Here is a 13,443-nt window from a genome sequence, read left to right on the forward strand (position 1 = left end):
GAACTCACCTTATCAGGTGCCATAACTGAAGTGAATTTCCATATCTAGTCTTAGTTTTTCATTTTATTTTCTCCACTTAAAAAAAATCTTCTTTAAAAGTATTGTTATTATATGCATTGGTGTTTGACCAAAGGTCTGTGGGAGTACATTGGATCCTCTGACACTGGAGTTACAGAAGTTGTGAGCTGTCATGTGGGTGCTGGGAATTGAACCCCGGTCCTCTGGAAGAGCAGCCAGTGCTCTTAAACACTGAGCCACCTCCCCAGCCCCAAGTTGTTATCTTTTAATTCTTATGTATGTGATTCTGAGTGAGTATATGTGTCCCACATGTGTGCAGGGGGCCAGAAGAGGGCCAGGTTCTTGGCGTGTGTGTGTGTGTGTGTGTGTGTGTGTGTGTGTGTGTGTGTGTGAGAGAGAGAGAGAGAGAGAGAGAGAGAGAGAGAGAGAGAGAGAGAGAGAGAGAGATAAGCATAGGCAGTTGTGAGTTGTCATGTGGGTGCTGAGAACCAAACCCAGGTCCTCTGAAATGTCAGTAAGTGGACCTGATCGATCACAGCCATGTTTGCAGCCTGCATTTTCTCACTCACCTGCCTTGAAGAACTCACAGTGCAGTGAGGAGGGAGATGGAGGAGGAAGCACTAAGTGATAGACTTGTATGAGGCTCAAAGGACAAACTACAGGGTGAGGGTTTAGCATGTTCATTCTTTGTACAAAGCAATGGAAATTAGGAAGAGGAAATTATGTGTACAAAAGCCAATGGCTGTGAAACAGGAGATGAGAAAGGGTTAATGGAAAATGAGATGGATCAGTAGGTGGTGGCCAGATTAAAAAGGGCTGTGAGAAGTAGTTTAGACTTCATCTTTTTTTAAAATTTTATTTATTTATAATGTTTACAGTGTTCTATCTGCATGTTTTGCCTGTACACCAGATGTCATTACAGATGGTTGTGAGCCACCATGTGGTTGCTGGGAATTGAACTCAGGACCTCTGGAGGAGCTGCTAGTGCTCTTAACCTCTGAGCCATCTCTCCAGCCCCTAGACTTCATCTTAGAACAATTATTATTAGGTATTTAATTTACTTAGAGACTGGAACAAATATTCCACATATACCATTGTATAATCCTCGGTTGGAGTAGCTATAATTAGCCCCCCACCCCCTTTTTTGAGACAGGGTCTCATGTAGCCCAGGTTTTGTAGCTGAAACTCCTAATCCTCCTGACTCTAATTCTTTTTTTTTTTTTTTTTTTTTTTGGTTTTTCGAGACACGGTTTCTCTGTGGCTTTGGAGGCTGACCTGGAACTAGCTCTTGTAGACCAAGCTGGTCCGAACTCACAGAGATCTACCTGCTTCTGCCTCCTGAGTGCTGGGATTAAAGGCGTGCGCCACCACCTCCCGGCCTGACTCTAATTCTTGAGTGCTAGAATTATAGATGTGTACCCCTCATCTGGCTCATTACCCCTGTTTTAGAAAAGAAACATGCAAGATTTAAGGAGGTTGTCAACACTTAGAAGCAGCTAGGTGGATCCAGCTTTTCCCAGCTCTGGCTCCCGTGTCCTTAGCAACCAGGCTTTGCCCAGAAGATCAGCAGGTACTTAACCCTGACCCATGACGTTTCAGAAAAAAACTATGAACAAAAACAAGCTTAGACTGAAGAAGAGGGCTGGGAATTCAGAGCCAGACTGTATCTGTGTGATGGGCCACAGTAGAAACTTCCTTTTGTTGTTAATTATTCACTCTTTAGAGAAAATCTCCATTTTATAACCCTGGTTGGCCTGGAGATCAAAGCTGGCCTCAGACTTGCAGAGATCTTCCTGCCTCTGCTACTAGAGTGTTGCAATTATGGACATCACACCTGAATCAAAAGGATCCAGGGTGGTTTCATTGGCTGAATGAGGCAGACAGGAAAGTTTCAATTTAAATTCAGAGGACTAGTATCTTCATTTTTAAAAAGGAAGAAAGAGAGGACCTGAGAGATGGCTCAGCAGGTCAGAGTCTGATGGCATGACTGGATCTGTAGAAGGGCAGACCTCCACGTGTGTGCATGCACGCACAATAAACATGTCAGAAGGGAGTTGAGGGGCGAATGAGCTGACAGGAAAGACAAGTTCAGTCATGCGCCCCCTTCCACAGTTTGGTAATTACATGGGTGGCTCTTGGGCTCTATCCGAGAATTGTGGATTTGGGGCATGAGAAGATCAAAAACAACTGGTGAATGTTAACCAGCATGAGAACCACAGTCATGCCAAGGTTGGAGAGGACTGGGGAGAACATGGGTAGTAATGGCCAGGGCTTAGTAGAGGTCACTGAAAAATGCCCTTTGGACTTGGCACCGGGAAAAGGATTGGTCAAGCGAAGTTGCAGGGATATGATTCAGCAGGTTAGTGGAGGGATGGAACCCTGAGGAAGAAGACAGTAAGTGAGACCATCCCCTCCTGCGTTCCGCTCCGAAGGGAAGAGACCGAGAGATTACTACAAATCAGAGGGACAGTTTTTAAATAGTAGAAACAGGAAAAAGCAAGGCTTGAAGTAGACAGAGGTAAGTTTAATGATGTGCAGACTTGTGCTGCGAGGTCAGAGGACAAAGTGAAACTAGGAATGTCTGTATTGAATACATAGAGCCAGCAGTCAAGCTCATTAGTTAGGTCTTGGATTTGTAAAAAATATAGAGTGTGTGTGTGTGTGTGTGAGAGAGAGAGAGAGAGAGAGAGAGAGAGAGAGAGAGTGAGAGAGAGAGATTTGACTACATACTGAATATTATTAGGTAATGTTAGAGAATTAGTAATTTTAGTGAAAATGGTAACGAAGCCTGCTCATTGTTGCATACAGGAGTCTTATTATGGGATGGTGAAATATTTAGGGTGAAATATTTAATAATGTGTCACAGTTCATTTCAAATGATTCTGATAAAAACAGAAACAAGTTGTGGACCAGTGGTGACAACAGACGTGTGGGTTCAAGTGAACACTGTGCAGATGTTCATTGTTCTTTCTGTTTTCCAGAAGTTAGAAATCTTTCAAAGTAAAAAGTCTGGGGTGGGGTGGCTGTTTTCTCTCAAGGTAGGAAGGGGTAGATCTGCCAAGAGTGCAGAAGTGCTAGAAATAACAAAACAAAACAGAAACCCACTCAAGTCCTGCCAGACAGAGATGCACAGAAAGAGGTTCATTAGGTCACATGATAGAATGCAAAAACAGTAAAGTTTTCCTTGACTGTAATTTTTGTGTTAAACTAGTTGTCTTTCTTTCCCCACCCCTTTTTGATTTTTTAAGACAAGGTCTCTGTGTAGCCCTGGCTGTCTTGGAACTCTCTGTGTGACCTAGACTAGCTTTGAACTCACAGAGAACCCACTGCCTCTGCTGGGTTTATAGTCACGCACCACCATGCCTGACATGTTAAACTTCCGAGTATATTCAGCATACAGAAAGCTGTATATCTTTAAGATGCTCAGCCTGGTGGGGCTGGAGAGAAGTAGTCACTGAAATCACCACACAGCCATTGCCTGTCCACCATCTCAGAAGGTTTCCTCTTGCCTCATTATACACAAGATCTATCTCAACATTTTTAAAACATTTTATTTTCAGAGACTTCATTATTTAGTGAATTGTGTGAGGCAGATAAACACATGCCATTAAGCACCTGTGAAGGTCAGGTCAGAGGACGACTTAGGAGTCGGTTTTCTTCTTCCACTTTGAGGCAGCCACTATGCTGAGCAGCTAGCCCCTGCCTCTCTCCTCGCTGCCCACAGGAGCGCTGGCGTTACAGTGCTCATAGGAGCGCCTACCACTGTATCAGGCATTTTTTTCCCTGTGGGTTCCAGAGATTGATCTTGGGTCTTCAGGGTTGTATAGCAAGTGTTCTCGCTTTCAGAGTCATCTCCCCCGACGCCATTATTTTGATTTTGTTTCTGGCTTGAGGATTAAACCCAGGGCCCTCTTTGTGCTACGAAAGTGTTCAATCATTGTGCTGTGTTCAAAGTCTCTTTAAGCCTAGTTTTAGTATAGAGTACAGTATTTACTCTAGGCACTCTGCCATATGGCAGATCTCTACAATTTATTTTTCTTTTATAACTAAAGCCTTACCACATTTTTGTGTGTATAATATATTCACGTATGAGTGTACACCTGCTGTGGAGCATATGTGGAGGTCAGGGGTGACCTGCAGGTTTGGCACTCTTTCCACCATGTGGGTCCTGGAGCTCAAACTCAGGATATTAGGGTTGGCAGCGAGCCACATTACCAACTGTGCCATCTTGGTAGCCTCCTAAAACTTTCTGATCTTTGACTAAGTTTTGGGGGTCCCCCTGCCCCCTACAAGTTGCTATTTCATCATGGCTTGTTCATGTTTTCCTGGTTTACATTAGTTGTATAGTATTATGTGTGACTTCACTAAGCATTTCTTTTTAAGACTAACTAATTCCCATTGTATTTATGCCCACCTTTTCTTTAACGAGTGTAAATCAACTCCACTAACATGTGAGTGGACTTGAGTTGCTTCTGTCTGGGCTGTTGTAAAGAGTGCTGCAGTGACCTTGGGATGCAGATATCTCCTCAGAAACCACGCTTCACTTATTTTGACTATCTCTCCACATGTACAATTGCTGGATGCTAATCATCTGTTGTTCATTTCCAACAGACCCATGTTATTTAAGTTTTCGTACTTACCAACAGTGAAAATGAATGTACAGTGTGTAAATTTTAAGTACTTATAGTTTTGAATTAAATCATTCTAATGTTTTATCAGTTATTTCCCCTTTAATATGTTCAGCTTTTTCTTGGTAGTCTTTGTGTTTTTATTTATTTTGAGGCAAGATCTCTGTGCAGTCCTGACTATTCTGGAATTCACTCTGTAGACCAGGCTGGCCTTGAAACTCAGAGATCCACCTGTCTCTGCCTCCGGAGTGCTGGGATTAAAATCATACACCACCATACCTGGCTTTTGGTAGCTTTTAATCGCAACCTAATGGATGCATTGTTCTCTTTAGTAGACTATGTCTTCATTGAGAACCTTGGGGTGACACTGAACAATGGAGTGTATTCATGAAGAGTGTACTACAGCACACCCCACAGCTAACTAGGGAACCCAACAGGAGAAGTTTCACTGGGTATTGTCCTTATTGTTAGCAGCTGGGATGTACGCTTTGTAGCCAAAGCATCAATGGAGCAGCGCTGTATCTTAGAGTTGCTGGGCAGTGTTCAGGACATGTCACTGGACAAGCTAGTACAAAAGTGACAATTACATTTATTCTGCTCTCTTAGCCTCTTCTGCTTTCCACAAACTTGTTTGACTTTTATATAAAATGTACTCATTTTGTCTGTGTGTGTGTGTACCTTATGTGTGTAGTGCCTGCAGAGTGTGGTATCTGCACCACGACTAAAATAATGAAGCCTCCACTTGGGGTCCGCGCCACGACTAAGTCTGAGAATCGGGCGAAAGCATGGAGATTTAATTAAAAGTAGAGTCGTCCCACCGCTTATGCTATGTGCATCTGTCCAGCTTTATTCCTCTTCCTTACTTCAGGGAGAGAGCAGCCTTATACACACTTACAGCACGGTGGAGAAACCCCAGGTGGAAGAGCTCGTGGAAGAGGAGCTCGTGTTTTCCCAGGTGTAGTGGGGTGAGGCCGAGGCCGTAAGCCAGGACTAGAACACAGGATGCACCTGTGGTTATTGGCTGACAAACAACTCACAGAGACCCCGTGGGGGCTGGGGCCCAACAGCAGAGGTCAGAAGAGGGTATTAGGTTCCCTGGGATTGGAGTTACAGGTGGTTGGGAGTCATGCTGTGGGTACTGGGAACCAAACCCAGGTCCTCTGTGAGAGTAGCAAGTGCTCTTAGTTGCTGAGCCATCATCTCCAGCCCTGTTTGTTTTTGAATCAGGATCTTGCATAGCCCAAGATGGTTCTGAACTTGATTTATAGCTGAGAATGACCGTGCTCAGCTCTTCCACAAACTTTGCTGACAAGCTCTGTCCCAGCAGCTCCATGAGCCATGCTCCTATGCTGTTTCCACAGGGACTGAGGCCCAGGTCGAGTTGTGGGGAACATCTCATCAGAGCTGCCCCTGCTTCTGTTCTTGAAGTTCCCCTCCACGGCGAACCAGCACCCTGGCTCACCCCTGGCAGGCTCAGCTCTTTCTCTTTAAGAAGGACCGTTCTTGATTGTGGAGGACTGTCTGGGCCCTGTGTGACGCTGGTCCTTACCCACTAGATGCTAATAGGACTCTTCAGACATCACCAAATGGCCCCCAAGAACAGACTCACTCGTGGTTGAGAGCTGTTGTCCTGAAGGAATCACCTTTAAAGGGAGTGTTCCTTTGTTACTGTGGTTCATTTTGCAGTGCTGGGCATCGAACCAAGGCTGGCTCTTCTGTTGAGCGAGACTCCTGGCCCGGAGTGTGCCTGTAATGATCAGCAGGGAAGAAAGAGGCTTGAAAGCGTTTGTTCACTTGCACTCCCAGGACTCTAGGAACTCAGTACAGTAGCCTCGAGTATCTGTGGCTTTAGTACCTTTCATCAGCAGTGTACATTTCTAGTGTGTCCTTCTGAGTAGTGTGCTGATGCCTGGGGCAGAGTCATCACTTGTCAGTGTTCCCGTCCTGTGCCTGCCACCCACTTGGTAGTAACATAGCAGTGTCTTGCCAAGGGTAACCCTGATGCCTGTGTCCTTCACCTCATGTGATTGAGGAGGCATTTAGCCCATCACAGCATCGTAAGAAGGGTAAGTACAAGACATTTTAAGAGTGAGACTAAATTCATATAACTTTTTATTAGAGTGTATGGTCATTATTCTTATTTTATCACTAGTTATTGTTGTTATTTCACTGCTTAATTGGCAAATTAAACTTACTCATAAGTGTGTATGAGGAAAGCCTGGCGTGTCTAACAGTTCAGTCCAGTGTGGTTTCAGGCTTGCATGGGGGGGGCCTGGAAACATCTCGCCAGTGCTAACGGAGGACGACTGTATGTCAGGGGTGGGACAGAGGCCTGGGTTTCCTAACTCCCCTGGTGACCCTGCCTGTGCCCTTGCAGGGTTAAACCACTGTTACAGACTCAAGCTCATTCTTCCGAACTTCCCTCGGAGACAAAGCTCCTTTCTGCCAGTCTGGACCCTCTTTTTGGAGGTAAATGGATTGTCTGTCATCAAGCCTCAACCGACTCCCTCATTCTTCTTGTGCTTGCTCAGTGTGACTTTGTGTTTCATGTGTTTAGATGGGCGAGACCATCGTTGTTACCTAATTCACATTACATCCACCTACTAACGTTCTCTCTGTGTGATAATTTTTCAAGTCTCCAGTTTAAACAGGAAAGTGCTGTTTCTGGAATTAGGAGGCACAAAAGGATCATATGGTATTGGCATTTTGTTCCCCTTTGAATGTATGCTGAGAATTGAGCCCAGAGCCTTGTTCTTGCCACAGCTGCTCTGCACCACGCACACACACCACACCACACCACACCACACCACACCACACACACACACACACACACACACACACACACACACACACACACACACACGCCCGCACCCACACGGCCCTCACCTTTTCCCTGGAGCAGTCACCGAGTGCTGTGGTGCGTGCACCATGACTGTCTTTCCTTCACAGTGCTCATTCCTTTTGTGCCCAGTGATGCTCTATAAGAGTAGCAGTGGGGTTTTTACAATCACAGAGATCACCTAATTATCGTTCTTTGAAAATGTCTCCTTTTTTTGTTGTTTGGGGAGGGGGGTAATGTATTTCAGGCTGGCCTTGAACTTGCTTTGTAGCCAGAATACCTTGGACTTCTGATCCTCTTGCCTGTACCTGCCAAATGCTGTTTCTTACAGTACTGGAACCAGGGCTTTGCGCGAGTGAGCAGGTGCTCTGCCCACTGAGTCCATCCTCAGCTTCCCAACCCCTCCCACTGTGCTAGGATCACAAGGTTTGGGCCACCAGCGCCTGCCTTGGAAACACTAATCTTCATTTGTTTGGTTTGTCGTTGGAGTGGCTCTTGGTGCGGTGCTTTTATAGTCCCTCCTGATTGCTCATCAAGAGTGGCTTCATGGAAGAAGTGAGGGCCAGATGAAGCTCAGGTGCAGCTGGCTGGCTTCAGATGTGTCTTTCCTTCACCCAGAAGTCAAAGCGTTCAACTGGGTGACTTGTTCTATTCTGCACACACTAACAAGTAGTTAATAGTTAGGGACACATCGGTTAGGGATTCTCTATTGGAGGGCTGGACATGGTGATGGATGCTTTTAAAACAACTTTATTTTTCAAATAGTTCATGTTTTAGTGTGTGTGGGTGTTTAGCCTGCATGTGTGTCTGTGCCCTATATGCTTGCAGTGTCCTCAAAGGCCAGACAGGACATCAGATTCCCTGGGAAGGGAGCTGCCGATAGTTGTGAGCCACTGCGGGTGCTATGAATCAAACCCAGGTCCACTGAAGGAAAATCCACTTCTTTTAACCACGAAGCCATCACTCCAGCCCTGATACATGCCTTTGAGCCCAGGCAGAGACAGGAGGATCTCTGTGAGTTCTAGGCCTGCCAGGGCTGTATAAGCCAGCCTAGACATTCTGTGAACTGAGGATGAACTCCTGATCCCCATGCCCATGTTTACTCAGTACTAATGGCCTCACGAATGCTAGGCAAGCACTCTGCCAACTAAGCCACATCCCCCAGACCCATAGACTTCTAAAAGAATCCTCTTATGATTGGTTTTGCCGACTCTCAGCCAGTTTATCACTCTCTTTGTCACCTAGTATATGCAAATCTTTATTGTATGCACCAGACATTGACCTCTGGTGAGGATATGTACCGTGTGTGCCCTGCCCTCATAGACTTTAGAGGAGGAGATGGAACACAGTGTACAATAATAAATGCCACAACAGGGTAAGTTAAAATTCATAAACATACACTAGCCCTTTATTAAGATACAATTTGTCACCAAGTTCACCCTCTTGGAAAGCATAGTTTATGCTCACAATTTGTATGACCGACATTGATGATTAAGATGAAGACATTTTGTTACTCTAGAGAAAAGTCCCTAACACTGCCCAATAATTATTCCCTGTTCTCTCCACTCTTTTCCTCTAGGCAAGCATTAGTCTCCTTTTTTATACTGTAGACTCACCTGCTTTCGGGGGTCTTTGTGGTTGTCTTCCCCTCAGCACAGTGTTTGCGAGGCTGGGTCACATAGCTTGCATTAGGACACCATCACTTTTTATTTTCCTGTGATATTTCATTAGTGGATTTATCACGTTTTGTTCCTGCATTCATTACATCATTGGATTGCTTCTATTTTAGGACTGTTAGGAATAATGCCACTGCTAACATTTGTCTTCCAGTATTGGTGTAGACATATGTTTTGAGTAGAATTGTTGTATGACATGTTAACTCATTGTCTAACTTTAAAACTGATAGCTGTTTTCCCACAGTGCCTGTCCTATAAAATATCACATCCCCATTAGTAGTTTACTGATTGTTTTCAGCTCTTATTTCACACACTTCATTCCCCAAATGATTCTAACTTCAAAACTTAGTGACATGGTACATGTGTATTCCTTTAAAAACAAATACACAATAAAAGAGGGTTTCTCTCTATAGCCCAGGCTGCTCTGGAGTTTGATGAGCAGCCAAGCCCAGGTTGACCTTGAAATCTTAACCCTCCTGCTTCAGACTTCTATGCACTAAGTAAAAACACTCAGTGGTGGAGTGCTTGCCTAGCATATGTGAGGCCTTGGGTTCAGCCTCCAGCCTTGCAACACGCACACACGCGCGCGCGCACACACACACACACACACACACACACACACACACACACACACACACACACACACACGAGTCTTCAAGTAGTGGTAGTTGACCAACAGGATATCCATTATAAGAAAGTGAAGTTGTATCCTTCTTTACATCACTCATAAATAAATTTAAGGTGGTTCAAAAAACTAAATGTATAAGCTAAAAGTATAAAACTCTTAGAGCTGGGCAATGGTGACGCACACCTTTAATCCCAGTACTCAGGAGGCTGAGGCAGGTGGATCTTTGTGAGTTTGAGGCCAGCCTGGTCTACAGAGCTGGTTATAGAACAGCCAAGGCTATACAAAGAAACCCTGTCTCAAAACAAAAGCAAAATAATAGGGCTGGAGAGATGGCTCAGAGGTGAAGAGCACTGACTGCTCTTCCAGAGGTCCTGAGTTCAATTCCCAGCAACCACATGGTGGCTCACAACCATCCGTTATGAGATCTGGTGCCCTCTTCTGGTGTGCAGATATACATGGAAGCAGAATGCTATATACATAATAAATAAATAAAATCTTTTACTAAAAAAAAAGCAAAATAATAATTAATAAAACTCTTAGAAGAAAACATAAAGAGAAGCGTTTGTGTAGCTGGAGAGATGGCTCAGTGGTTAAGAGCACTGGCTGCTCTTCCAGAGGACATGGGTTCCATTCCCAGCAACCACATGGTGGCTCACAACTGTCTATAACTCCCATACCGGGGGATTTGATACCATCCTCTGGCCTCCAAGTGTACCATGCACACATAGGGTATGCAGCCATATACCCATTTCCATAAAATAACCTTTAAAAACTAAGAAAACCTCAGTGAGACTGAGCGATGCGCTGTTTCCTTCCGTGTGATGCAGAAGCACAAATGGCAGAGGGAGAAGTTGATTTTGCAGAGTTTAAAAGATGCCATCAAGAGAGTGGAGTTGGGGTGGGAGGCGGGCTCTTACAGAGAATCCAAGTACCTAGCACCCAGTTAGTGCAATGCTAACCTTTTCTCTCTACAGTCACCTGCACACGTGTGCACGTACCTGCACTCATACACACATACATAGCTTAAAAAAAGAGAGAAAAGGTACAAAAAGGAAGTCAAATAGAACCTTAGGTGTGGTAGTGCACACCAAAGCAAGGCCTTTGCTGCACATCGTCTGTGGCCAGGTTGGGCTACGTGAGACCTTTTTCTTAATAAATAAGTAAACATTTTAAAAATATAGGAAGAAAGAAGGAAAAAGAAATGGAGCTGAGCCTTTGGTTCAACCCTAGTACTGCCAGCAGGAATAAGGTGAGCTTAGATGTCTGAAGGGAATGTTTGCAGTGTCTGACAAGGGCCTGCTGTCCAGGACAGAGCATATTGGGAATTCCTACAGACTAATAATGACCCAGCCCAATAGAAATGTGCATGAGGCAGTCATTCCTACAGAAGGGGACTCTAAATGGCCTGTAAGCACCTGAGAAGATGCTCGGCATCACCACCCTTCAGAGAAATATAGATCAAAACACAGTGAGCCTCCACGTCCCATCCCCTGGGGTGGCTGTGTTTCAAAGTCAGATATGGTGAGGAATAGAGCTTCATGAACTCACCCTGGACTCCTGTCTGCTGGGGTAGCATGACCAGAGCAGCATGCAAGAGGGGCAGGGTAGAGCAATCTTGAAAAATCTCTAGGTGATTCCGATGTGCAGGCTGTGTTCAGAGTTGTGGACCAAGTGTGTAGACAGAAAGGAGACCAAACAGAAGATGCCCATGAGAGACAGGAGCCCCATTTCAGGAAGAGGAGCTGCACTCTTGTGCCCTGAGCGGTGACAGTCAGGAGGCCACTGCTTCCCTGTGGAGCTGCTTGACTGTTGACCTACTCTACAGCATCTTCTTACTGAAGACCCCACAGGCTCTGTGTCAGAGCTTTTCAAGGGTAGAAGCACTTTGAGATTAAAGTAGGCAAGTAAGAGGACCTTCTGCTTTTTGGGGGGGGGGCGCTAAGCACTGTTTCACCTATATGAAAAAAACGCTAAACATATTTTTTAAAAAACTTTTTGAGTCTGGGTCTAACTATGGACTGGAACTCTGTGGATCAGGCTGGCTTGGAACTCACACAGATCTACTTCCCACTGCCTCCCAAATGCTGGGATTAAAGGTGTGTGTGACCACTCCTCAGCCCAGTTAAATGACATTTTATGACCCATGCCTAACTGGATGCAGTGGCCTGTCTGAGACTGTAATCTCAGCATTGGAGAGATTGGATCAAGAAAATCACTCAAGCCCGAGAACTCTAACACCCTGAGCGACATAGCAAGATAAGGTCTCAAAACAGAAATCTGAAAAGTGTTGCACATACAACAGTTTGACATTGTATATGCTCATTGTGTTTGATAGAACTAGTGTGGTTTGGGAGTAAAAACAAAATCTGTTGTCTCAGATGATCAAGAAACATTGTTGAAAGGAAGTAGCCTTGAGCAGAAAGAATTTTAAAGAAATAGTCATTTGCCTGGTGGTGGTACACATCCTTTAATCCCAACACTGGGGAAGCAGAGGCAGGGGGATCTCTGTGAGTTTGAGGCCAGCCTGCTCTACAGAGCCATTTCCAGGATACTCAGAGAAAACCTGTCTCAAAAGAAGAAAGCAAGGAAGGAAGGAAGAAAGAAAGACTCACCTTTCTTTGTCCTCTCAGGGATTTCGTTTTGGAAGACATGGATCTTGCTGCTAATGAGATCAGCATCTATGACAAGCTTTCAGAGACTGTCGATCTGGTGAGACAGACAGGCCATCAGTGTGGCATGTCAGAAAAGGCAATCGAAAAATTTATCAGACAGCTACTGGAAAAGAATGAACCTCAGAGGGGGCCACCCCAGTACCCTCTCCTCTTAGCTGTGTATAAGGTAAAGTGCGGCTGGACGGGCCACGCCTGTGTCGGGTGCTACAGCTCCCTTCCCTACTGCTGACGGGTCCCAGTACTGAACTAAGCTTTTCTAGCATAAACAAGCCACTGCTCTTCTGTCTGTTACTAGGAAGTGGAACTGTGGTTCGGCTGGAACTTGTGAAAGCTGTGTGTGTGTGGTAGAGGAGCCCCTGGTCTTGGGATGGAAGCTTGGGGAGTCGTGCAGGCCTCATAGATCTTGAGCTCTAAATGCTTTTGGAGGTGCAATCAAATGGCTCGTTTATGAGAATGGATTAGTTCTAGGTGCACTGGACGTAGCGGAAGAGGCTTGTTTTTCTCCTCAGTGTTAGGGAACTTTCTTGTTGGGGCAATTCTTAATGTCACTCTTGTCTTTCCTTCTAGGTCCTCCTAACTCTGGGATTAATCTTGTTCACTGCCTACTTTGTAATTCAGCCTTTTAGCTCCTTAGCACCCGAGCCAGTGCTTTCGGGAGCTCACACTTGGCGCTCCTTCATCCATCACATTCGGCTGATGTCCTTGCCCATTGCCAAGAAGTACATGCCAGAGAATAAGGGCACTCCTCTGCAAGGAGGAGAGGAAGACAAACGTTTCACAGGTAGAAGGCTGCACTTACTGCTTAGGAGATGGGTGTTTGACTTGTTTTGTTTGAGGTAGTCTCATGTTGCTGAGCCTACCCTAGAACTTGATTTGTGTCTCAAGCTGGCCTCAGACCCACCAGTGCTAAGATTACAGGCATGAGCCACTGTGCACAACCTGAAATCCAGTTTCCTTGATGGTAAGGGATTTATTGGGATCT

The 13,443-nt window shown here is 45.2% G+C and overlaps 1 protein-coding gene across 7 annotated transcripts in view; it reads left to right on the forward strand.

Annotated features, from left to right (window-relative positions):
- The window catches only part of C1H6orf89 (chromosome 1 C6orf89 homolog), a 33,809-nt gene that overhangs the window by 2,736 nt on the left and 17,630 nt on the right, over positions 1–13,443 (forward strand). For 2 of the 7 annotated variants that reach the window (XM_027394440.2, XM_027394441.2), the window contains exons 2-5: positions 6,008–6,712; positions 7,024–7,115; positions 12,420–12,627; positions 13,029–13,242. In XM_027394440.2, coding sequence (XP_027250241.1) covers positions 12,439–12,627; positions 13,029–13,242 — 403 coding nt within the window. In that variant the 5' untranslated portion in view covers positions 6,008–6,712; positions 7,024–7,115; positions 12,420–12,438. Of the gene's footprint in view, positions 1–5,577; positions 5,602–6,007; positions 6,713–7,023; positions 7,116–12,419; positions 12,628–13,028; positions 13,243–13,443 lie in introns of those variants that run through there. The other 5 variants (XM_035451938.1, XM_035451937.1, XM_027394438.2 and 2 more) reach the window with 3 other exon arrangements.

Source organism: Cricetulus griseus (genome assembly GCF_003668045.3).
Source record: "Cricetulus griseus strain 17A/GY chromosome 1 unlocalized genomic scaffold, alternate assembly CriGri-PICRH-1.0 chr1_0, whole genome shotgun sequence".
In the NCBI taxonomy this organism is placed as follows: domain Eukaryota; kingdom Metazoa; phylum Chordata; class Mammalia; order Rodentia; family Cricetidae; genus Cricetulus; species Cricetulus griseus.